This window comes from Salmo salar, chromosome 12 (genome assembly GCF_965601325.2).
Source record: "Salmo salar chromosome 12, fSalSal1, whole genome shotgun sequence".
Lineage (NCBI taxonomy): Eukaryota > Metazoa > Chordata > Actinopteri > Salmoniformes > Salmonidae > Salmo > Salmo salar.
Genome location: NC_138302.1, coordinates 55474212 through 55501481, shown reverse-complemented (window position 1 = coordinate 55501481; position 27270 = coordinate 55474212). Strand labels below are relative to the sequence as shown.

At 44.4% G+C, this 27270-nt stretch overlaps 1 protein-coding gene across 3 annotated transcripts; it reads left to right on the top strand.

The window, feature by feature from the left end:
• Nucleotides 1–7488: 7488 nt before the first annotated feature.
• Nucleotides 7489–25382, top strand: LOC106565144 (transmembrane and coiled-coil domains protein 1). Of its 3 annotated transcripts, none has more exons than XM_014131934.3 (8): nt 7489–7568; nt 10272–10446; nt 12971–13014; nt 15309–15577; nt 18732–19157; nt 20422–20903; nt 23767–23902; nt 24110–25382. In XM_014131934.3, the coding sequence occupies exons 4-8, from the start codon at nt 15353–15355 to the stop codon at nt 24422–24424; spliced, it is 1584 nt and encodes a 527-aa protein (XP_013987409.1). In that variant the 5' UTR covers nt 7489–7568; nt 10272–10446; nt 12971–13014; nt 15309–15352; the 3' UTR covers nt 24425–25382. The 3 variants fall into 3 exon arrangements, with proteins under 3 accessions (XP_013987409.1, XP_013987406.1, XP_013987407.1); XM_014131931.3 differs by having other exon boundaries at nt 14791–15577; XM_014131932.3 differs by lacking the exon at nt 7489–7568 and adding an exon at nt 8457–8550 and having other exon boundaries at nt 14791–15577.
• The last annotated feature ends 1888 nt before the right edge of the window (nt 25383–27270 follow it).

Sequence of the window (27270 nt, the reverse complement as noted above, 5' to 3'; positions counted from 1 at the left end):
CCATCCTCTAACTCAGGCCCTTTGTGTAGCTAACTGACCCTCTCTGCCCCTTCATCGCCATTTAACCGTTGTTGTTGTCTTAGCTGTTTACCCGTTGTTGTCTTACCTGTTGTTATCTTAACTCTCCCAATCAACATGTGATTTCTTTCTGCCTCTCTCTAATGTCAATATGCCTTGTACACTGTTGTTTAGGGTAGCTCTAAAAATTTTTTTTACTGCAGAGCCCCAAGTCCCGCTCAACATGCCTCAGATAGCTCCTTTGCTCCACCCCCCACACATGCAGAGACCGAACCCAGCTTAACTGGCGCCTCCAGAGATGCAACCTCTCTCATCGTCACTCAATGCCTAGGTTTTTCTCCACTATACCCTACCATACCCTTGTCTGTATGTAACCGATGTGAAATGGCTAGTTAGTTAGCGGTGGTGCGCGCTAATAGCGTTTCAATCGGTGACGTCACTCGCTCTGAGACTTGAAGTAGGGTTGCCCCTTGCGTTGCAAGGGCCGTGGCTCTTGTGGCGCGATGGGTAACGATGCTTCGGTGGGTGTCAGTTGTTGATGCGTGCAAGGGTCCCTGGTTCGAGCCCAGGTTGGGGCGAAGAGAGGGACGGAACATACACTGTTACATGTACATTAGGCCCTAAATCTATCCTACCACGTGCATAAATCTGCTCCTTTATACTCTGTTCCCAACGCACTAGACAACCAGTTCTTATAGCCTTTTGCCGTACCATCATCCTATTCCTCCTGTGTTCCTCTGGTGATGTAGAGGTTAACCCAGGCCTTGTGTGTCCCCAGGCACACTCATTTCTTGACTTCTGTAAGCATAAAAGTCTTGGGTTCATGCATGTTAACATAAGAAGCCTCCTCCCTAAGTTTGCTTTATTCACTGCTTTAGCACACTCCGCCAACCCTGATGTCCTAGCCGTGTCTGAGTCCTGGCTTAGGAAGGCCACCAAAAATTCCGAAATTTCCATCCCCAATTACAAACATTTTCATCAAGATAGAACTGGCAAAGGGGGCGGAGTTGCAATCTACTGTAGAAATAGCCTGCAGAGTCCTATCATACTATCCAGGTCTATGCCCAAACAGTTCGAGCTTCTACTTTTAAAAATTCATCTCTCCTGAAATAAGTCCCTCACTGTCACCACTTGTTATTGACCCCCCTCAGCTCCAAGCTGTGCCCTGGACACCATATGTGAATTGATTGCGCCCCATCTATCGTCAGAGTTCGTACTGTTAGGTGACCTAAACTGGCATATGCTTAACACCCCGGTCGTCCTACAATGTAAGCTAGATGCCCTCAATCTCACACAAATTATCAAGGAACCTACCAGGTACAACCCCAAATCCGTAAACATGGGCACCCTCATAGATATCATCCTGACCAACTTGCCCTCTAAATACACCTCTGCTGTTTTCAACCAGGATCTCAGCGATCACTGCCTCATTGCCTGCGTCCATTATGGGTCCGCGGTCAAACGGCCACACCCATCACTGTCAAACGCTCCCAAAAACACTTCTGCGAGCAGGCCTTTCTAATTGACCTGGCCTGGGTATCTTGGAAGGATATTGACCTCATCCCGTCAGTACAGGATGCCTGGTTGGTCTTTAAAAGTGCTTTCTTCACCATCTTAAAAAAGCATGCCCCTTTCAATGTTTTTAAAACTAAGAACATATATAGTCCTTGGTTCACTCCAGACCTGATTGCCCTTGACCAGTACAAAGACATCTGTGGCATTCTGCACTAGTATCGAATAGTTCCCGCGATATGCAACTTTTCGGGGGAGTCAGGAACCAATATACACAGTCAGTTAGGAAAGCAAAGGCTAGCTTTTTCAAACAGAAATTTGCATCCTGCAGCACTAATTCCAAAATGTTTTGGGACAATGTAAAGTCCATGGAGAATAAGAGCACCTCCTCCCAGCTGCCCACTGCACTGAGGCTAGGAAACACTGTCACCACCGATAAATCCATGATAATCGAGAATTTCAATAAGCATTTCTCTACGGCTGGTCATGCTTTCCACCTGGCTACCCCAACCCCGGCCAACAGCTCTGCACCCTCCGGAGGCAACTGGCCCAAGCCCCCCCCCCTGCTTCTCCTTCACCCAGATCCAGACAGCTGATGTTCTGATAGAGCTGCAAAATCTGGACCCCTACAAATCAGCTGGGCTAGACAATCTGGACCCTGTCTTCCTAAAATTATCCGCCGCCATTGTTGCAACCCCTATTACTAGTCTGTTCAACCTCTCTTTCGTAGCGTCCGAGATTCCTAAAGATTTGAAAGCGGCCGCGGTCATCCCCCTCTTCAAAGAGGGAGACACTCTAGACCCAAACTGTTACAGACCTATATCCATCCTGCCCTGCCTTTCTAAAGTCTTCAAAAGCCAAGTGAACAAACGGATCACCGACCATTTCGAATCCCACCGTACCTTCTCTGCTATGCAATCCGGTTTCTGAGCTGGTCACGGGTGCACCTCAGCCACGCTCAAGGTCCTTAACAATATCATAACTACCATCGATACAAGACTGTACTGTGCAGCCGTCTTCATCGACCTGGCCAAGGCTTTCGACTCTGTCAATCACCGTATTCTTATCGGCAGACTCAACAGCCTTGGTTTCTCAAATGACTGCCTTGCCTGGTTCACTAACTACTTCTCAGATATTCAGTGTGTCAAATCGGAGGGCCTGTTGTCCAGACCTCTGGCAGTCTCTATGGGGGTGCCACAGGGTTCAATTCTCGGCCCGACTCTTTTCTCTGTATATATCAATGATGTCGCTCTTGCTGTGGGTGATTCCTTGATCCACCTCTACTCAGGCGACACCATTTTGTATACATCTGGCCCTTCTTTGGACACTGTGTTAACAAACCTCCAAACGAGCTTCAATGCCATACAACACTCCTTCCGTGGCTTCCAAATGCTCTTAAATGCTAGTAAAACTAAATGTATGCTCTTCAACCGTTCGCTGCCCGCACCCACCGGCCCGACTAGCATCACTACTCTGGACGGTTCTGACTTAGAATATGTGGACAACTATAAACACCTAGGTGTCTGGCTAGACTGTAAACTCTCCTTCCAGACTCATATTAAGCATCTCCAATCCAAAATTAAATCTAGAATTGGCTTCCTATTTCGCAACAAAGCCTCCTTCACTCATGCAGCCAAACATACCCTCGTAAAACTGACTATCCTACTGATCCTTGACGATGTCATTTACAAAATAGCCTACAACACTCTACTCAGCAAATTTGATGCAGTCTATCACAGTGCCATCCGTTTTGTCACCAAAGCCCCATAAACTACTCACCACTGCGACCTGTATGCTCTCGTTGGCTGGTCCTCGCTACATATTCGTCGCCAAACCCACTGGCTCAAGGTCATCTATAAGTCTTTGCTAGGTAAAGCTCCGCCTTATCTCAGCTCACTGGTCACCATAGCAACACCCACCCGTAGCACACGCTCCAGCAGGTATATTTCACTTGTCAACCCCAAAGCCAACACCTCCTTTGGCTGCCTATCCTTCCAGTTCTCTGCTGCCAATGACTGGAACGAATTGCAAAAATCACCGAGTTGGAGACTATTATCTCCCTCACTAACTTTAAGCATCAGCTGTCAGAGCAGCTTACCGATCACTGCAGCTGTACACAGCCCATCTGTAAATAGCCCATCCAACCAACTACCGACCTCATCCCCATATTTGTTTTTGTTTTTCTGCTCTTTTGCATACCAGTATTTCTACTTGCACATCCTCATCTGCACATCTATCACTCCAGTGTTAATTGCTAATTTGTAATTGCTTCGCCACTGTGGCCTATTTATTGCCTTACCTCCTTACTTAATTTCCACACACTGTATACAGATTTTTCTATTGTGTTATTGACTGTACGTTTGCTTATCCCATGTGTAACTGTGTTGCTGTTTTTGTCGCACTGCTTTGCTTTATCTTGGCCAAGTCGCGGTTGTAAATGAGAACTTGTTCTCAACTTGCCTACCTGGTTAAATAAAGGTGAAATTAAAAAAAGTTCCTCATTGTTCACATAACTGAGGACTTAACATGTTCCTCTCACACCAGAACAGTCGTGAAGAAGGCACAGCAGCGCCTCTTCTCCCTCAGGAGGCAGAAACAATCTGGCATGGCCCCTCAGATCCTCCTGAACTTTTAGAGCTGCACATTGACCTCCCTGTGGTTCAGTTGGTAGAGCATGGTGTTTGCAACGCCAGGGTTGTGGGTTTGATTCCCACGGGGGGCCAGTACGGGGGGAAAAAAAAAATGTATGAAATGAATTGAAATGTATGCATTCACTGCTGTAAGTTGCTCTGGATAAGAGCGTCTGCTAAATGACTAAAATGTAATTGAGAGCATCCTGACTGGTTGTGGAAAAAGTCAACCAGAAGGTCCTACAGAGGGTGGTGTGGTGGCCCAGTACATCACTGGCGGTGAGCTCCCAGCCATCCAGGACGTTCACGTCAGGCGGTGTCTGAGAAAGGCCTGAGAAATTGCCAAAGACTCCAGCCACCCAAGAAATGGATTGTTCTTCATGCTCCCATCCAGCAGGCAGTACCAGTGCATCAAGGCTCAGACCAACAGACCTCAGACCTAAGCAGCTTCTATCCCCTGGCCATAAGACTGTTAAATGGCTAACAACTACTGCTCTCACTCTCCCACAGACTATCCACACTGACTCTATGCCGAACCACAAGTCTCTACCCACTCAGACTCACACACTCATTACTGACACCGCACATGCACATATCTATGCTTCTGCTGATTAGTATCTATTGATTTATCCTGCTACTGGTCACTATTACTCATGTTTACATGTGCAGTGCATTCGGAAAGTACTCAGATCCCCTGACTTTTTCCACATTTTGTTACATTGCAGCCTTATTCTAAAATTGATTAAATCATTTTTTTCCTCATCAATCTACACACAATACCCCATAATGAAAAACAGAAATGCATTATTTACATAAGTATTCAGACCCTTTGCTATGAGACTCGAAATTGAGCTCAGGTGCATCCTGTTTCCATATATCATCCTTGAGATGTTTCTACAACTTGATTGGAGTCCACCTGTGCTAAATTCAAATAATTGGGCATGATTTGGAAAGGCACACACCTGTGTGAAGGAACATTTTATGTTTGTGCTTTTCTAATAACCAATTAGACTGGGTTCATGCAAGTGACTGGTTGATCGTGCCTGGGAGGAATCCTCACTATCAGTATAAGCAATTTGGCAGTACGCCCAGAACATTGTTTTGAGAACTGAAACGGGTGTCTCAGTTTCAAAGCTCTCAGCTTGGAGAGAAGAAGTCTCATGAGGTATTGGTCGGTCACATGCACAAACCAAACGTTAATTATGAATTAATTATTAATAATGAATAAGCTAAATCATGCAAATATAACTTGTCTGTTGAAGCAGTATATAAGAGAACTAATGGGACTGCCCCAGCGGAGCTCCTGACAGATGTGTACTACTAGGTGCATTACATTTGTTGGAACCTCTCCAGCTTGCTGATAATAAAGAATTATTAATTTAAGATTGACTTCAGGTGTCCCTGGTGGTCATTTCCACGACAATTGTCTATATAAGCTCCCACAGTTGACAGTGCATGTCAGAGGTAAAACCAAGCCATGATGTTAAAGGAATTGTTTGTAGAGCTCCGAGACAGGATTGTGTCAAGGCACAGATCTGTGGAAGGGTACCACAAAATTCCTGCAGCATTGAAGGTCCCCAAGAACCCAGTGACCTCCATCATTCTTAAATGGAAGAAGTTTGGAACCACCAAGATTCTTCCTAATGCTGGCTTCCTGGCCAAACTGAGCATTCGGGGGAGAAGGGTCTTGGTCAGGGAGGTGACCAAGAACCCGATGGTCACTCTGACAGAGCACCAGAGTTCCTCTGGAGATAGGAGAACCTTCCAGAAGGACAATCATCTCTGCAGCACTCCACCATTGAGGCCTTTATAGTAGAGTGGCCAGACGGAAGCCACTCCTCAGTAAAAGGCACATGACAGCCCGCTTGGAGTTTGCCAAAAGGCACCCAAAGAACTCCCAGACAATGAGAAACATGATTCTCTGGTCTGATGAAACCAAGATTGAACTCTTTGGCCTGACTGACAAGCATCACGTCTGGAGGAAACCGTGCACAATCCCTACAGTGGAGCATGGTGGTGGCAGCATCATGCTGTGGGGATGTTTTTCAGCGGCAGGGACTGGGATACTAGTCAGGATCAAGGGAAAGATAAATGGAGCAAAGTACAGAGTGATCCTTGATGAAAACCTGCTCCGGAGCACTCAGGACCTCAAGACTGGGGCGAAGGTTCACCTTCCAATAGGACAATGACCCTAAGCACAGAGTCAAAACAACACAGGAGTGACTTTGGGACAAGTCTCTGCATGTCCTTGAGTGGCCCAGCCAGAGCCTGGACTTGAACCCTATCTACCTGAAAATAGCTGTGTAGCGCCGCTCCCAATCCAACGTGACAGAGCTTGAGAGGATCTACAGAGAAGAATGGGAGAAACTCCCCAAATACAGGTGTACCCAGCTTGTAGCGTCATACCCAAGAAGACTCGGTGGTAATCGCTGCCAAAGGTGCTTCAAAAAGGCACTGAGTAAAGGGTCCGAATACTTATGTAAACGTGATATTTCATATAAATTTGCAAAAATTTCTACAAACCTGTTCTTGCTTCGTCATTATGCGGTATTGTGTTTAGATTGATCAATGGAAAAAAAGATTTTAGAATAAGGCTGTAACATAATTTTTTGGGGAAAAAGTTAAGGGGTCTGAATGCTTTCTGAATGTACTGTATATATATTACCATTAGTATATTACCATAGTATTTATATATTCCTGTTACCAGTCACTTTTCAGCCCTTTTTACAGCGCTATATATTATTATTATTATTAATCCTGCTACCACTCACTTTCTCCTAATCCCTTCCTACATGTTTTTTTATTTGATTTATTTAACGTTTATTTAACTAGGCAAGTCAGTTAAGAACTAATTATTATTTACAATGACGGCGGCCGTCAGACGGCCTACCCTGGACAAACCCGGACGACGCTAGGCGAATTATGAGCCATCCTATGAGACTCCCAATCAAGGCCGGATGTGATACAGCCTGGATCCGAACCAGGGACTGTAGTACAGTGCCTTAGACCACTGTGCCGCTCCAGAGCCCATATATATATATAATTGCTAATGTTAATTAGCAATGATATATATATATATATATCTTTTAACCTCCAGAGCCCATATATATATATATAATTGCTAATGTTAATGTTAATTAGCAATGATATATATATATATATATATATATATATATATATATATATATATATATATATATATATATATATATATATATATATATCTTTTAACCTTTTACATTATAATATTTTAGTATCTTCTCAGACGGTTTGTCTTCTCCGTATCAAAATAAATGTCAGATGAGTGGCACTATCACCACCTACGTTGAAAACGCTCTTTGACGTCATCGTGGGAGTGTTCCATCGGGAGAAATGAACGTTCATCAACACAGTCCTTTCAGCGACCATGTAAGTTGTAATATGTAAATTACACAATATAGTTTGATTGGCGAACTGTAATATCAATGTCGAGTGTAGAATTTCTCATTTTGTAGTTGTATATTCTCGAAAGAGGTGTGTTGTTTATCAACTTGTGTTCAACCTGGTGTTAGCTAAGCTAACTGTGTAGTAGCTGTCTGGCTAGCTAACTAACGATTTAGCTGGCTATCGCTAAAACTAGCTAGCCACCGTTAGCTAACGTTACTCCCAACCAACATGTTCTTTCTTACTAGATTTAACTAAACTTAGATAAGCGTTAGCTAGTTGTGTGGGTGCAAGCGATTTACTTTAATGTGTCGTTACTTTTTGGGCATGAGCTGACTACGGTTTGTGTTGGGGTGTGTCAGCATTCATATATGATCAACCATGCCCTATTACACATTTCCAATAAACAGATGCGCGCTAGTTACATTGTCATTGAATTAAACTAGCTAACGTTTGCTATTAATATTGGCTACGTTAGTAAATAGGTGTAACTTGTTGTTCAGTGTGGTGTCTGTGTCAGGGAGGGGGTAACATGGACGCCACTCAGCCGGTGTAACGTCGGGATGTGCTGCGGTGGAAATCCACGGGCACAAACCTGTTAGCTAGCTATGTCGTTACGTCCTACAAAACACCGGGTGGGTGGATGTTTTCAGGCTGTCTGTGAGATCATTAGCCATACGCAACAACTAAAATGTGTCTGAACGCAAACCATATTTTTCATGTTATGTCTATTGCCTGGTTAGCATTTAAATTAGGCCTGTCCACGATAGTGGATGTAACATTAGCTAACCTCGATAAAAAATCCACACCTATGCTAATAGCTGGCTAAATGGCTCATGCTCATATTGATGACGCTGGTGGTAGTGTTGTTTGGCCACTGACGGTGACGTCTGCGCGGCTGTCATTTTCTATTCTGAAATGGGATGGGATAACTGTTCTTTTCCACTTTATAGTCTCGGTAGTTAAGGTATGTAGTCATTTGCTTAGCAATACCTTGACGTTAGATTGAAGTGTGACTGTAATTACCTAGGTGTCTTATTGCTAGCTAATTACGCACAGGCCGGTTTTGGGCGTGAACACCTCCACATATCTTGCAGCAAACACGTTTATCAACGGCTTTCTGTCTGATTACGTTTATCGGATTAATTGAGCTAACAGCTCTGCGTTTAGCTCGGTAGTCAACTAGCTAATGTCTCCTATTGTAAAAACAAACCCCACACAACGATTATTTAATTGATTGGAAAATCGATCTCAGTCAGTTAGCTAAGAAATAGCAAGCTCACAGAAATAGGCTACTCCAGTGGAGGCAAAGTTAGCTGTCTAGGTTGCCGACTGATTGTGGAAGTTGAACTAATCTCGCACGATTTAGCCAGGATTGTATTAGGCCTAGCTATTCTAGTGCTTTGTGTTGACAGGACGGCCCATCACATCCCTTGAAGATGTTGACATTGGTTTGTCTGTCCCAGGCCAGTGTCTGTGCACCTGTTTTGTCTTAGTCTTTATGACAGCCCACTGGACTAGACAGAAGGATATGCAGTGCAATAGCAAATTGAATCTGGAGAATGTACTGTATTAAGTCCAGTGGTGTGAAGTACTTAAGTAAATATACTTGAAAGTCGTTTTTTGGGGTTATCTGCACTTTACTATTTATATTTTTGACTACTTTTACTTCACTACATTCCTTAAGATAATATTATACTTTTTACTCCATACATTTTAATTGACACCTATAAGTAGTCGTTACATTTTGAATACTTAGCAGGACAGGAAAACAGTCAAATTCACGCACTTATCAACAGAACATCTCTGGTCATCCCTACTGCCTCTGATCTGGCGGACTCACTAAACACACATTCTTCGTTTGTAAATGATGTTGGAGTGTGCCCCTGGCTTTCCGTAAATTAACAATACAAGAAAATGGTGCCATGTGGTTTGCTTTAATATAAGGAATTCGAAATAATTTATACTTTTGATACTTAACCACAGTTATGAGTGAGTCACAAATGTGTAATTGAACTACAGGGAGTTTCTCAAAAGCATTATGATCATATTTAGCACTACGATAATATTAAGTCAATTTGTAGGCCATGGATGAACCACGATCTTAACCCTATTAGTCCTGAGATCCCAGCAAAAATCATATCTGACTTTCATTTGTCTGCATGTTCAGCCCTTACATTAGCGTCACAAATACAATTTTGTTTAAAACCATTTTCTTTATAGGACAACCAGGATTGCGAGTAGAACACAACAATTCGTCATAAACCGGTGCATTCATGAGTTTTTATCGGCAAATGTCAATAAAATAAGGTCCGCCAAAGCAAAAACGATGAATGCTGTAAGTACAGAATTAGTTGTGTGGAGTTTGTGACAGAAACTGTGAGCTTATTATAGACATCATGTCCTGGGATTTCCAATTATCTTCTATGTAGAAGAGCTCTTTGGACTCTACGCCCTTGTCTCACAAACACCGCTCTAGCTCAGCCCCCATTAAGCACACAGAATAATGGAATCTACGGATGCAGAAGAAATAGACCAATTCCATTGTACAAACCAGAAGCTCAAACACAATGTTTAAAATGGTTTAGAAGTCCAAAACGCACCAGCGATATGGTGGGACTCATTGGGTTAATGGTAAAGATGTTTGTAAACCTGCTCTGACATATTTCTCCCCTCTTTCCTTTTCAGCATGTGACATTCCGAAACATCAGTGGAAACTGTTGACTGAAGAGAAAAGGACATCCCAGCTCTTGTACTTTGAAAGAGTGTGCAAAGGAAGTGGGTTTTGGACATTTCCTTGGAATACTTAGGCTTTTCCTATGCAGTGAAATCCCAATAGGCCTGCTGATGACCGGAACTCAAGGTATGCTTCCCAGTAAAGCCAAACTAAAGTAGCAAGCCAAACTAAAGGGATCTTAGACTAATTTCCAATCGCACCTTTCATAAAGCTATTTTTGTGAACAAGAAGGCTGCTTTTGAGCTTTAAAAAAATGGAGCCTGAAATAGTTGGGGCGTTAATGTTACAGCCATGTTGGCTTTCATCAGAATGAAGAATAGCTTTTGGTAGATGAACAGTGGTAAAAATAGATGAGAAGATGGATGCAGGCGGACCCAGCTCACTAAGACATTGTCCTCTTCCTGGACAAAGGGCCCTGCTGTAGATGCCATGTGAAAGTAGACAGTTACAGTGAATGGATACAAGTACAGATATGGTTGCCAATGTGGTAGATACTTCATGCAAATGTATCTTCTCCATGTAGGCACATGCAGTATAGACTGTAGAGAGAGACACACACACGTTACACACATGCTGGTGTGACCTTGGAAGGCTGCGTGCATGAGACGGCCGAGGGGGACGATCTCAATTGCATACTCCTCGTGTCCTCTCTCCTCGTCTCCTTCTCAAAACCCATTAGAGGAGAAGGTCAGAGTGAAGTGACCTCTGGCTTTCTCATCCAATGGGTTTTGAGAAGGAGGGAGGACGCGAGGAGTATGCAATTGAGATCTTCCCAGTGATAGGAGAGTGTTGGCTGACCCACTTCTGACAGAGATAATGTAGCGCCCTAAAGGAGGAAAAGAGACTGGGGGTGTCATGGTGTGCGTCACTGTGTGAATGTCTGTTAGTACACTTGTCCATGTACTCGTAGAACGGGGCTGCAGGTAGCCTAGTGGTTAGAGCGTTGGGCCAGTAACCGAAAGGTTTCCAGATCGAATCCCTGAGCTGACAAGGCCAAAATTTGTCGTTCTGCCCGTGAACAAGGCAGTTAAACCACTGTTCCTAGGCCGTCACTGTAAATAAGAATTTGTTCTTAACTGACTTGCCTAGATAAATAAAATGGATGTTTCAAACTGCAGCAGTGGATGTGCATGTTGGACTACATCTGTGGCAGTAGGTAGTCTGATATTACAGCATTAGGTCTTGTGTTCCGTACTTCCATTAGCCTATGAGCCTATCTGATTGTGGCAGAGGGTGTTTTATCCATAAGATGGTTTGGGGTGCCTGCTTGTTGACAGTGACGTACAATAGCTGTGCTGAGTCTTGGAGTCACTCGTGTCTGCTTAATAATGCATTCATAATGCCATTAGACTCCCTAATCACTCTGTGGAACATGCATGTCACTGTGTGTGCTTTTGTTTTGTGTGTAGCCTACCTGCTCACTTGTTAACCACTGCGTCCCCTCGGTGAATTCGGGGCTGCAAATGGGCCTATATATATATATATATATATATAGCCGGACCTTTCAGTCTCGCTTGCAATAAGTTAAACATGGGGTGAAATGAGGAGGGGAACGGGTAAGAGAGTTAGGGGATTTCCACTGATAGATGAGGAGTATGCAGATATGCCTGTTGTTGACATCTACTTTAGCCTATTTGGTGAGGTCAAGTGTTAGTTACTGCTATGTGTGCAGCGCTTCTGGGCGAGATTAGCCATAGTGTTACCTCAAGTGTTGGGTTAATGTTACAGGCTTAGTGTTCCGGCTATGAGGAAGGGACTTACTCAAAGGACGCAATCTCTCAATCCTATCCATTTGGGATACTTTCACTCTGTCATTTAGTAGTGTTTTTCTATGCTGTATTTGGGCGTTGCGCTATGCAGGCAGTTTCTCTCCGCATCCTCCAATCTGCTAATTTGAGAGGAAATTCTGGTGATGTATCATAATTTGCGAGTGGGTAGGGAGTTGTGTGGGAGGCATCGTGTCCTGCTGGTGCCAGTAAACTGGTGGTGACTGAATTCTTTCCCTTTTCCTCTTCCTTTAGTTGTGTGCGGATTGGGCAACTGGTGTGGTTGGTGGGTTTCACTGACGGGCAACTTACTCTGTCCCAAGCGGCACCCTGTCCCCTGTATAGTGCACTACCTTTTTGACCAGAGCCCATCAAAAGTAGTGTACTATGTAGTAGGATCTAGTTCCGTTTGGGATGAAGGCTTTGACTCTAAAGGCAGGTTCTTTGCTCACTGCACAAAAGGAGCTCTGCTGGTCAGCGTCTCTCAAGCGTTATGGCCCTCATTACTTCCGTTATTTACTGTAACACTCATGATGTGTCGGACCTCTGCTGCTCTGCTCGTAGCTCTCCTGAGTAATCTGGATGGAGTCATCACTGTGAGGTGTTCCACACACCTTCATGTCATGGTCTCATATCTTGAGTGTGCACAGGGCAGTGAAGATATTTGCTGTTAAGATGAGGACTTCTCAAAATGTATTCTAGGAGGAGTCCCTGAAGCCCCTCAGTGTGTGTGCGTACAGGTCTCGTTAATTCTGTGCAGATTGTACACGGCTGATTTGAGCACGGGTCCGTGTGCCGCCGTTGCCAGCGTCATTTATTTGTATCTCGTCATTGGTTCCATTTTGATAGTGATTTCCCTCTGACGTTGACCTCTTCCTCCGCAGCCAACCCTGAGCTGTAAGTCGGAAGAGGAGAAGCTGGACGGAGGGTAAGATCTGGCTCTCTTTTCTTTTTTTCTTTTTATTTCTCTTCTCTTTCTTGCCACCTGTTTCTTCTTGCTCTCTCCTTTCCCCTCGCGTTCTCTTCCTCCATATCTCTTCCCCCTTTCTATGCTGTTGCTAAGTAAAATACAGTCTTTATCTAAAGTGCTTTCCTGGAGTTCAACTCTCAGACGATGTGGATTTAGCCTTAGCCATCTCCGCTCACGGCTCCATGCTTGATCTGGTCTCTGAGGTCAAGGCTCTCTACAGGGGTATCATGGCGCAACTCTGGGTGCCTCAGCCAGATAAGAACACACCAGAAGATTCCGTTATATTCATTTATATTCTGTTTCATTATAACTTATCTTTTTCATACTATTTACTTTAAACTCATTCGAAATCCTCAAAGGATATGTTTTTTCCCCACCCATTTTAGTAAAGAAATCGTTTCTGAAATGCTGTGTATCTTATCTTAGACTACAAACGACTGTCTAAGTAAATAACAAATTAAGGCAATGTTTGTTAACCTCTGCCTGACAAGGAAACCACAGTCAGATTAGGCTCGTTAACCCAGGTCCTGTGACATGTTTTCTTCCTCTAAAAGTGCCACTTCCTCTAAAAGTGCCACTATCTATGGAAACTGTACAATAAAACCCCAGCATTTCAGAAATTGTTTTTGGAAAGTATTTTGTTTAGCATGACACCCATCATTGCTGTAGAAGACTGCTTTCTTTAGTAGAGTTGTTTTGTAAGTGGGTTTGGAGATCAGACGTTGTGGTTTGGCTCATATGGATTTACCATACTGAACAAAAATATAAACGCAACAATTTCAAAAACTTTAGTTACAGTTCATGTAAAGAAATCGGTCAATTTAAGTATATTCATTAGACCCGACTATGGATTTCACATGACTGGGAATACAGATGCTGGGCACCTCAGGATCTCGTCATGGTGTCTTTGTGCATTCAAATTGGCATCGATTTTAAAATGCATTTGTGTTCGTTGTCCATAGCTTATACCTGCCCATACCATAACCCCACAGCCACCATGGGGCAGTCTGTTCACAATGTTGACATCAGCAAACTGCTCGCCTGCACGAGGCCATACACGTTGTCTGTGGTTGTGAGGCTGGTTGGACCTACGTCATTTGAGAGAATTTGGCAGGAGGCGGCTTATGGTAGAGAAATTAACATTACCTTCTCTGGTGACTGCTGTGCAGGACATTCCTGCAGTCAGCATGCTAATTGCACGCTGCCTCAATTTGAGACATTTATGGTATTGTATTGTGACAACTGCATGGTTTTGAGTGGGCTTTTATTGTCCCCGCACAAGGTGCACCTGTGTGATGATCATGCTGTTTAATCAGCTTCTTGATATGCCCAACCTGTCAGGTGGATGGATTGTCTTGGCATAGGAGAAATGCTCACTAACAGGGATTTAAACTAATTTGTGCACACAATTTGAGAGAATCTTTTTGTGTGTATGGAATATTTCTGGGATCTTTTATTTCAGCTCATAAAACATGGGACCAACACTTTACATGCTGCGTTTTTATATTTTTGTTCAGTGTAATATTGTAATTTAAAAAAAAGAATATTTGAACATACAAATATATATATATAAATCGAGTCAACTAAACTCAAGCCTCAATGTCTCAAAGCTGACACGAGTTCAACCTCTGCCTGCCGCTTTTTGTAATCATTGTTTTAATTCTGGTGCTTTCTTTTGTCCCATCCACTCACTGTTGCATGTCATAATCCATTTTATTTTCCTTTTTGTGTTAGACGAGCATGTCTTTGAGCCAATCCGCATGCACGCGCACAGGGCCCAAGTGAGCGAGCGCCATACTCCTTGCTTCCCGACTTTTGAAGCTGCCTCTTAAAGGGGGTGTGGTGTTGGGGTGTAGCTAGACCCCCGCACCCCCAGAGTTCACCCTGTGGCTGAGCGTCAGCCTGGCGCCCCCTGATGGATCAGGCTAGTAGTGAGCAGAGTCCTGAGGAGCCGGATGCGGGAGGTCGGGTGGAGCAGGAGGTGGGCCGAAGGGCGTCTGAGTCGGAGCACGGCCTGTCCAAAATCACCCACAATGCACTGGAGAACATGGGCGCGCTTGGCCACGGCTTGAAGCAGCTTTTCCAGCCGCAGCGCCGCCGCTCGTCCGTCTCCCCGCACGACGCTGCCGCCTCCTCCTCAGGTGGCCCCGCCCTTGAGCCCCCTGATGGTGGGGGGCCAGAGGTTGGGGACGCCCACTCAGCACCCGGTCCGGACTCTGACCCCCACACTACTTCCTCCGCTCCCCCTGCAGCTCTGAGCCGCGTTCTGCAGCAAATCCGTGGCGCGCCCCCCATAATGAAGCGAGGGACCAGTCTGCAGAGCCGCCGCACCAAGGCGGGGGGGACCGGGGACCCCCCCCAGAAAGGCAGCCCCCAGATCCACCGGAGGAGTACCCAGGAGGTTATGCTGCTGCAGGCTGGCCGCCCGCGCTCCTCCTCCACCACGGACACGCCCACCAGCCCCGCACTGGCCGACATGCTGCTCACTTCCGGGTACCACTCCACTGAGGAGCCTGACAGGGTGAGTTGAAACTAGGGCCCTACAGTCCCCTGTAAAACCTACCCACTGGTGCAGACAGGCCACTGCAAGTTTTTCACATATATTTAAAACAAAATATGTAATAAACAAGCAGCTGGTGCTAGAGAGAACGCATATCTAAATGGAAGCACAGTATTGGAAGGTCAGAATTCATGATGATTTACTGTGAAATGAAATTGATCATATTGGGCTAACTGGCTTGCCTTCCTCTGGATGTTCTTGGATGAAGGAGTGTAAGGAACTGTCATTACTGGCAGGTCAGTGTGTGTGTGTGTGTTGGTCACTATGTGCTCTAAGCCTTTCTATATTTAGCTGTGGCTGTCTCCAAGTGTACTTCAGGTCAGCCAGTGAAGGCTTGACTTGCAGGCCAAAACAAGTTGAAAAGCGGATGGTCCTCTGACACTGTCCTCCAACATTTTAGATGTACACTGGTCCTCACTGGAATTGCTCAAATCCGTAGAAATTTGGAGTACACTGTCTTGCAATATTTTGCCAATGAATGAATACTGACTGACTTAGTAGCAGGACGGTGCATTTCTAAATCCTTCACGCTGTTAGGATTGAGTGTTGAACTCCTAGACATCTCGTACAACTAGCCCATCATTGTGTCTGAGGTATACCCATCGTGCACAGTGCATAACCCTAGGAACACCAAGCCTTCTGAGCAGGAAGGGTATGAATCGGGCAGTAGGATGACAGTCCTAAGCAGTCTGTTCCACCAACAGCAGACCGTGGCCACCCTACTGTGTGAACTGTAATTAACTCGCGTTACATGAGCAGCTAACAGGCTAGTGGCTAGCTACAGTACCGTCTGGATGTGTCTGTAGTTGAGCGACTCAGTCTGTCTTAGAGAAGGCAAAAATCCTGTCCATCCCCACTGGCTGTCTGTTACATAAGCTGTCTGAACTGACAGTGATGGAAGGTGGGATGGAAGGGCAACTCCACTGTAGTTAGCGGCTTTCGTCTGGCCCAACTCCCCAGAACAGCCCAGAATGAATGATTTATGTTCTGATCTCCAGCACCGCCATTCTAGAATCCCACTTCTCTGTGTAGAAAATAGATTTGAGAACATAACATTTTTATTTTTCTGGTTAAGAAAAAAGCTTTAGCTTATTCAGTTAAGCCACCTCATCATTTACTGTGAGTAGGGAACTTACACTCTCTATGGCATCCCTGTCTGATGAATTACTGCTCAGTATATAGACATGGATTCCTCTGGAGATATTTATGGAAGGTACGACTCGGTTGTTTTTACAAATTATTAACATGTTCCTTTATGGTAAGTCAGTCTGAGGTAACATTATGTAGGGTGTCCAGCCACTGCCCAGAGGGGGTGAAAATGTCACTTCTGTATGTTTATAATAGGCAGAATCTACCACAAACCCAAAGCTTCCTTATGTTATGAAATACATTTTACCAAGACATCTGATCGATATCCATCTTACCTCTTGTTTTATGTCCTGCGGTTTCGAGAACGACGACCCGTTCAATGGGAAAGTGAGCCTGTCAGAATGAAGGCTACGGGCCACCTTACACCGAATCCAGCCTAGCTGACGCGATAGAGATATACCCCACCGTTCAAAAGTTTGGGGTCACGCAGAAATGTCCTTGTTTTTGAAAGAAAAGCATTTTTATATTTTGTCCATTTTTAAAATGACATCAAATTGATCAGAAATGCACTGTACATTTTACATTTTTAGTCATTTAGCAGACGCTCTTATCCAGAGCGACTTACAGTAGTGAATGCATACATTTCATACAATTTCATACATTTTTTTTTTTTTTTTTTTTTTTTTTTTTTGCTGGCCCCCCGTGGGAAACGAACCCACAACCCTGGCGTAGACATTGTTAATGTTGTAAAATGACTATTGTAGCTGGAAACGGCAGATTTTTTTTTAAATGGAATATCTACAGAGGTCCATTATCAGCAACCATCACTCCTGTGTTCCAATGGCATGTTGTGTTAGCTAATCCAAGTTTATCATTTTAAAAGGCTAATTGATCATTAGAAAACCATTTTGCCTAGAAGGCCAGCATCCCGGAGTCGCCTGTTCACTGTTGATGCTGAGACTGGTGATTTGCGGGTACTATTTCATGAAGCTGCCAGTTGAGGACTTGTGAGGCGTCTGTTTTTCAAACTAGACACACTAATGTACTTGTCCTCTTGCTCAGTTGTGCACCAGGTCCTCCGACTCTTTATATTCTGGTTAGAGCCAGTTTTCGCTGTTCTGTGAAGGGAGTAGTACACAGCGTTGTACGAGATCTTCAGTTTCTTGGCCATTTTTCGCATGGAATAGCCTTCATTTCTCAGAACAAGAATAGATGAGTTTCAGAAGAAAGTTCTTTGTTTCTGGCCATTTTGAGCCTGTAATCAAACTCACAAATGCTGAAGCTCCAGATACTGAACTAGTCTAAAGAAGGCCAGTTTTATTGCTTCGTTAAGCAGAACAACAGTTTTCAGCTGTGCTAACATAATTGAAAAGGGGTTTTCTAATGATTAAATAGCCTTTTAAAATGATCAACTTGGATTACCTAACACAACGTGCCATTGGAACACAGGAGTGATGGTTGCTGATAATGGGCCTCTGTACGCCTATTTAGATATTCCATAAAAAATCAGCTGTTTCCAGCTACAATAGTCATTTACAACATTAACAATGTCTACACTGTATTTCTGATCAATTTGTTATTTTGATGGACAAAAAATGTGCTTTTCTTTCAAATACAAGGACATTTCTAAGTGACCCCAAACTTTTCAATGGTTGTGTGTGATATATTTATATACAAAAAATGGGTTGTCATTTAGTCAACCTAATTCTGACCATCCTACAAGGGTAAAAACTAACTTTTGAAGGGATTATGATAGAGACATGAGGTTTGGATCACTGGGTTTTCTTGGATGATTATCTACACAATTAACATTATTTTACACATTGGTCAAAATGTGTTTTTGATTGGAGACCCTATATTATGATTATATGGTGTTGGCTGATTTTTATCATGTTTGCCTTATAGTTACTTTCCACCCCATTTGGCTACTTTTTTAATGCTCTTCCTCAATCTTACACGAGTCTCTGATCTATCCTTCTCTCCTCCCATCTTCTCTTCCTCCTCGTTACTGTCTTTCCTGGGTCAGCTGGATTGTCTGGAAGGTTCCGGCCCGGCCGTATCGCCCAACGCCCTCTCCTGCGGTGCCGACGGCTACGGGCTGGACTCGGTCGACACCACCCCCGACCCCCAGCGCACAAAACAGGCCATCGCCCAGCTGCAGCAGAAGATCCTCAAGCTCACCGAGCAGATCAAGATTGAGCAGACGGCCAGAGACGACAACGTGGCCGAGTACCTGAAGCTGGCCAACAACGCGGACAAGCAGCAGAGTGCCCGCATCAAACAGGTGTTTGAGAAGAAGAACCAGAAGTCGGCCCAGACCATTCAGCAGCTGCAGAGGAAGCTGGAGCACTACCACCGCAAACTGAGAGAGGTGGAGCACAACGGTATCCCCCGTCAGCCCAAAGACGTGCTCCGAGACATGCACCAAGGCCTCAAGGGCGTGGGCGCTAAGGTTAGCCTTATGAACGTTTTAACATCACATGTACTTTCCTTATGAGGTCATCCCACGTATTTTTCACCAGTGTTATTTCTACCACTAGTGTGCCACTGCAACTGCTAATGTGAGTACCACCATCAAAATCTAGTTTGTCTGGTTTTAGCCACCTGTCCTTTTCAGAGTAATTAGCAGCACACAGTTTCCTACAGAATTCAATAGATTGCGTGTAGAATATGTATGTCTCAGACCTGGGTTCATAAATACTATTTGAAATAATTTCATACTTCAGCTGGGCTTGATTGAGCTTGACTGGTGCAATAACTTATAGAAGAGTCGCAAACCGTGCACATCTGTCACTCCAGGCAGACTAAAGCAAACGCTAAAAGTATTTGAAAGATGAAGTGGTATTTGAACTAGGGGTGTGAAACGTTTTAAACGAAATCGGGATTCCCCCCCCCCCCCCCCCCATCGCTAATGATATATGTGTGTGTTCAGTCTTCGGTCTGTTGCATGTAGAATTTCCTAGCCTGTTCATTGGTTTACTGAAGCTGAGAGACAGAAGTTAAGAAATTGCGAAATACATTGCGTGGTACAGCTTCTGAATGCCGACAGATGGGCCTAGTGCACAGTTCTGCCTGGTGGCCGACCTGCCTATACTCTGCCCCTCCCCTCTCTCTCTGACTCTCGCTAAGAAAGATGCAAGTGTTTGCGAAGCACGGCAACTAATCGGTCTCCAATCGTTTATTTTTTTAAATCTTAGCAGTCGATTCCTATCGGAAAATATTTTCTTCCTATTAAATGTCTTATGGTATTTAACAAACTTTAAGACCTAAAGTTGCGCGCAGTCAGTTCTCGATTATTTGATTGACACTTCTGGTAGTTAGTACCGCTTCAGTGATATTCTTTTTCAGACAAGTAAAATGCCCGTTCAGTCGCGCTTCGAAACTATCTCCGGAGAGTTTTGTGTCGACATTTTAAAAAGCTTCAACGTACCCTTACAAACATGCCGTGGCCGAGACTGCAGTAGATATAACTTCATTGCCCGGCCCAACGGTCATGCATTAGGACCATTATTCTGCATTGTGAATTAATGTGGAATTTTCAGATTTATTCTGATAAATCGTAAAAAGAAAATGGCAGTTAAAACACTTATCAAAATTGTCCATTTGTCACATCCCTAAGTTGAACCCAGGTCTGGTATCTCTGTCCCATGTGTTTTCACTACCACCGTAGTCCCCCCTCCCTCCCTAGTTAGTAACTGACCCATCTCCCCCAACAGGTCACCGGTGGCCTCTCCAGCTTCTCCCACGCCACTCACTCGGCGGCCGGGGCCGTGGTGTCCAAGCCTCGAGAGATCGCCTCCCTCATCCGCAACAAGTTTGGCAGCGCTGACAACATCTCTGCCCTGAAGGACTCCCTGGACGAGCCCCAGGAGGATGGTCACGTTCTGGGGACTGGGGGGTCCAGGACCCTGGGGGGGGCCTCTAGCCCCAAGTACGGCAGCGAGGACGACTGCTCCAGTGCCACCTCCGGCTCGGCTGGGGCCAACAGCATCACAGGGGCCCCCGGGGGCCCGCCCAGCTCTAAGGGCTTGAACACACTGGAGCACGGCCAGAGCTTGGGCTTGGACACGCTGCTCCACGAGGTCCAGGAACTCCGGGACAGCCAAGGTCGGCTGGATGAGTCGTTTGACAGCCTGAAAAGCCACTACCAGAGAGACTACACCATGATCATGCAGGCCCTGCAGGAGGAGAGATACAGGTAGCCACTGCATGCCACACACAACCTAGGACACAACCGGTATTAAATAGACTAGACCAGTGGTTACCAACGGGTCGATTGACTGGGCGACGTTCAAGGCATTTTTAGTTGATCAAACATTTCTGTAGAAAAGGCTACCTGGGTGGCAGGTAGCCTAGTGGTTAAAAGGGTAAGGCCAGTAACTGAAAGGTCACTGGTTCGAATCCCAGAGCCGACTAGTTGAAACATCTGCCGATGTGCCCTTGAGCAAGGCACTTAATCCGAATTGCTGCTGTTAGTCGCTCTCTATAAGAGCGTCTGCTAAATGACTCAAATGTAAAAATAAAGCCTTGTGCGCTTATTTATTTATTAGTCTTGCTCTGTTGGCGGTAGGGGCACTTGATTCAGAAGCACTGTGTGCCGGGTAGACAAAGTGTTCACATTTTGAACCATTTTCTCTGAAGGGACACATTCTGCCTAATCGGCGGACCAGGAGCTCTAAATCAAGCGCGCCTACTGTGCTGGCCAATCGGCTAGTTCAAATCACCATGCCTACAGCTTCCACGACCCCCACAGCAAAGTTTGATACAAGCCTACTTGAGACTTCAACTTTGAAAACTATGACTAAAGACACCCTGTCAAAGAATACAGCAAGGAGCTGCTGTTTTTGTAACGGAGTTCATGTTTAAGTTTTTATTCAGCATTGTCAACACAAAACAAAAACGCACTTCTCCCTACTTCCACTAGTGCTACAACCAGCACTGCAGCTGCAATGAATGAAATGAATGAATTGAGTAGCCAAGTGTATCGATAGGCCTGCGTTTTTATTATTAGCAGCTCGTCGTGTCTATTTTAATATAGAGGAATATTTAACTTTCTCTAGTTATTGAACAACATGAATTTGTGCATGAGGCAGAAATAATGTGGTGCGACTCGAGGTTCGTCATCAGGTGGAAGACTGTCCTCTCTGGTCAGTCTCACCGGAGGAAAGGAGCGAGCAGGGACCGTGAGAGGTGGACTCTGCTTTTCTCTCCCTCTGCTGAGACTGACCGTCAGATGCAGGGAGCATCAGTTTCTCCAATGGGAGAAGCTCCTCAAATACAGGTGTGCCAAGCTTGTAGTGTCATGCCCAAGACTCAATGCTGTAATTGCTGCCAAAGGTGCTTCAACAAAGTACTGAGTAAAGGCTCTGAATACTTATGTAAATGTCATGTTTCAGTTTTTTTTATTTTGTGTAAATTAGCAAAAATGTCTAATCCTGTTTTCGCTTTGTCGTTATGGGGTATTGTGTGTAGATTGAGGGGGGGGAAAAACTATTTAGTTAATTTTACAATAAGGCTGTAACAAAGTCAAGGGGTCTGAATACTTTCCGTAGCCACTGTGCCTTCAGAAAGTATTCCCACCCCTTCACTTTTTCCACATTTTGTTACGTTAGGTTAGTATTTTAGATTAAGACTAACTAAAATACTAGCCTAATTGACAGTGAAAGGGAACCCTGTACAGAATTAAAATATTCCAAATACCCCATAATGTAAAAGTGGAATTGTTTTTGGACATTTTTACAAATTCAAAATGAAAAGCTGAAATTTCGTGTCTAAGTATTCAACCCCTTTTGTGATGGCAAGCCTAAATTAGTTGAGGAGTAAAAATTTGCTTAAGAAGTCATATGTTGCATGGTCAATACAAAGACACAGGCGTCCTTCCTCACTCAGTTGCCAGAGAGGAAGGAAACCGCTCAGGGATTTCACAATGTGGCCAATGGTGACTTAACAGAGTTTAATAGTTGTGATGGGGAAAACATTGTAGTTACTCAAAAAGCCTGTACAGAATTAAAATATACCAAAACATTCATCCTGTTTTACAACTTGTTCTCCTGAAATATGAAGTGTTTGGTGCAAATCCAATAACACATTAGATTAGACTACCTATCTTCATATTTTAATGTAGGTGGTGGCTGAATTGTTATGGGTATTCTTGTAATCATTAAGGACTGGGTAGTTTTTCAGGATTAAAAAATAAACGGAATGGAGCTAAGCACAGGCAAAATCCTAGAGGAAAACCTGTTTGTCGGCTTTCCACCAGACACTGGGAGATGAGTTCACCTTTCAGCAGGATAATAACCTAAAACACAAGGCCACATCTACAACTAGAGTGGCTTACCAAGAAGACAGTGAATGTTCCTTACAGTTTGGACTTAAATCTGCTTGAAAATTTATGTCAAGACTTGAAAATGGTTGTCTAGCAATGATCAACAACCACTTTGACAGATCTTGAAGAATTTTGAAAATAATAATGGGGAAAAATGGTACAATCCAAGCGTGCAATGCTCTTAGACTTACCCAGAAAGACTCACAGCTGTAATCGCTGCCAAAGGTGACTCAAACATGTATTGACTCCGGGGTGTGAATACTTATGTAAATTGAGATATTTAATTTTCAATATATTTGCAAAAAACTCTAAGCATGTTTTCACTTTGCCATTATGGGATGTTGTGTAGATGTGTGAGAAATCTATTTAATACATTTTGAATTCAGTCAGTAACACAATGTGCAATAAGTCAAGGGGTATGAATACTTTCTGAAGGCAGAGTACATACTCACTGAACTCGGCAGTTACTTAAGTTGCTAAGAGATGCAAAATCCCCTTGTTACTAAATTTAGAATACCGGTATACTTTCTCAGTTCAGAAGAACTCTTATCACTCAGCACCAGCAAACATTTCCACTAACACTTCCTTTCATGACACATTTTATAATAAATAAGAAAATACATGTATATGTAGCAAAAGCTGTCCAAAAAAATAATGAAAATATATTTTTATGTTCTCAAATGGGTGGGGAGGGGTTAAAGAAAGGAAGTGTTTGATTGGTACCGTGTGTGTTCAGGTGTGAGCGTTTGGAGGAGCAGCTGAATGACTTAACAGAGCTGCACCAGAATGAGATCCTGAACCTGAAGCAGGAGCTGGCCAGCATGGAGGAGAAGATCGCCTATCAGTCTTACGAGAGAGCTCGAGACATTCAGGTAGGTTCTGTCAGCAATTGAAATAAAGAATTTTTACCTCATACCTTTTTAGCTCCAGTGAACTCAATTTGCTTCTTCTTTCTCCCCCCCCCTTGATATGTTCTACGATAGGGTCTTGCTGTGTTTGTGGTGACGCGAGTTGATGACGTTCCAACCTGTTTAACCATGTGTGTGTGTGTGTGTCCCCCCCCCCCCCCCCATATGTAGGAGGCTCTGGAGGTGTGCCAGACGCGTATCTCCAAGATGGAGCTGCAGCAACAACAGCAGCAGGTGGTCCAGCTAGAGGGCCTAGAGAACGCCACGGCCCGGACCCTGCTGGGCAAGCTCATCAACGTGCTGCTAGCCGTCATGGCCGTGCTCCTGGTATTCGTCTCCACCGTGGCCAACTGCGTGGTGCCCCTGATGAAGACGCGCAGCCGCACCTTCTCCACGCTGCTCTTTGTCGTCCTCCTCGCCTTCCTGTGGAGGAACTGGGAGGTCATCTCGCAGTACCTGGATCGCTTCCTGCTATCCCCGAGTTGACCTACAGGGGTGGGGCTCTCTTAATGAGTGACGAAGGGAGGTGATGGCGGGGCGGGGCTCCCTGAACAATGAGGGACAGAGTCGGGGACTGGTGGGGGGGCTGTGACTAACTAACAAACCCGTACACTGCCTCTGATGCATGTGGTGGAGCCAGGCCAGCACAAAGGGCGGGCTTAGCGGAAAGGAGGATGATGAGGAGCCAGGAGATCTGCACACTTATTTCTCTCGGTCTCTCCAAGCAGTGAAATTGTTTACACGTGGAAGACGTTTTCTTGCTTTAGAATTGTTTCAAGTGGTATTGAATTTGTTTCTTCTTGTTATTGCAGTCATTAATGCAGATACTTGAGGGCTTTCTCTTGTGGCAGGCTTGGGAAGGTAAACAGCTGGCATGTTGATGATCCACATGGCTAGTGACTTCACCCTTTTTTTGATCTCCTTTTCTCTATGTCCAAAATCTCTCTTCCTTTTCTCTTTAACCCTAAAATCTCTCCTTTCTCCCTTTTCTTACTCCCAATATGTTCTCTTCCATGTTTGTCTTCCTCTGCCCCTCTTCTTAATCACCCCAGTCGTTGCCCATTTCACCAAATCGCTCTTCTTTCTGGGAGAATTGATGTGAATAGCTACAGTGCACTGCTGTAGACAAATTAGATTTTATCACTGGATCAAGCAAGTGATGGGTTCTTGACTTGTTTCTATTGGACGAGCTAAATGCGACGTTGGGCCTGATTGGATCAGGACTGAGTCGGAATATGCTCTGCTTGAAGCCCCGTACTCTTGGCCTGGCCTGTTGGATCTGCCCCTGCTGAGACTATAAACTAATCTATAAACTGAATGAACATACTTGAAGAGCTGTGAAACTGCTCAGACTTTCAGTGCTTCCGTACTGTTTCTATTAGTGACAATGAAATGTTAACTTTTTATTTTTTAAAACGAATAAACATGCGGTTTTAAAAATGAAGGATTGAGTCAGTACCCCCTATTTCAACCTCGTGTTTTTGATGTGTTGCAAATGTTGCCTATATTGACAAGCTAGTCGAGCTCTAACAATGTCCTCAAAGATGGAAGGCAGGCGAGACCTTTCTAGCCAATGAGGGCAGATAAGTGTGACCAGGTCATAGATAGGCCTCATCTGTGACAGCTTCAATGGCGTTGTCTATGCTCTCCATTTTAAATTATTCAATTTTCTATATTGGCAGATTTCTCCTGACTCGTAGGAATTCCCACCCAGTTGACTATGTTAAAATAGTGAAAGCCCTCCATGGCAATGTCTATGCTAAAATGGGTTATCCATAAGTATCACAACAGGCACAACTCCAATATGAAGTAGTTTTTTCAGTTGCAGAAATGCCACGAGTCCACAATCTAACAATTACAAAACTTGGATTCGATCAAATAACCCCCACGTGTCAAATATTTGTTGACCAAATACAACTCATTGACCTCCATACGAATTGCTCACGTCGTGGACAGATTCTGGGCAGAGTAAAACCTTGCTTCGCTTCTTCCCGTGTATCCTTTTTCAAATCCAGGCCTTGAGGTCCACAGCATTAATGCTTTATTCTTCTCCGTAGGGGTGGTTGAGTAAAAGCTGGTTAAACTTAAAGGGAATAAAGAACCAGGAGCACCAGCGGACAGCAATGCTCTGGTTTGGGTACCTTTGAATATCAAACTGAAGACCCAATTAGTTCTTCCTCCCCCTTGTGGACAAACTGAAGTGGTACAACATTTTGCATTGCACCATTGTGGGCACTGACCCATAACAGAAAAGTTAATAGTTATGGGAAATGTTTGTTTTTGAGATGGTTAATTCTAACTGTATAGAAAGACTGCTACCACAAACCAGCAGCATCAAAAATTCCATGGTGGAGAGAACAGTGAAAAACCAGTATCAGGGCCGTCCCTCAGGAGACTGGTACCAAGATGTCATGTCCAGTGTGTTCCAAGCTCAGATGGATCTCAACCATCTGCACACTCACTGTACCAGATTATCCCAACGAATCGTGCCATGGTCATCAACCTATGATGGATGAACAACAAAGTCCTGACTGTATAGAAAACAACTTAACCATCAACATTTTCCAGGTACCGGGAAGTCACTGTACTGGTGATGTAATTAATCTGGCAGAAGAGACTGATTAAGCAGGTGCATGAAACAAATCAAATCAAATTGATTTATATAGCCCTTCGTATATCAGCTGATATCTCAAAGTGCTGTACAGAAACCCAGCCTAAAACCCCAAACAGCAAGCAATGCATGTGAAAGAAGCACGGTGGCTAGGAAAAACTCCCTAGGAAAAACTCCCTAGAAAGGCCAAAAACCTAGAGAGGAACCAGGCTATGAGGGGTGGCCAGTCCTCTTCTGGCTGTGCCGGGTGGATATTATAACAGAACATGGTCAAGATGTTAAAATGTTCATAAATGACCAGCATGGTCAAATAATAATAATCATAGTAGTTGTCGAGGGTGCAACAAGCACGTCCGGTGAACAGGTCAGGGTTCCATAGCCGCAGGCAGAACAGTTGAAACTGGAGCAGCAGCACGGCCAGGTGGACTGGGGACAGCAAGGAGTCATCATACCAGGTAGTCCTGAGGCATGGTCCTAGGGCTCAGGTCCTCCGAGAGAAAGAAAGAAAGAAAGAGAGAATTCGAGAGAGCATATTTAAATTCACACAGGACACCGGATAAGACGAGAAATACTCCAGATGTAACAGACTGACCCTAGCCCCCCGACACATAAACTACTGCAGCATAAATACTGGAGGCTGAGACGGGAGGGATCAGGAGACACTGTGGCCCCATCTGATGAAACCCCCGGACAGGGCCAAACAGGCAGGATATAACCCCAC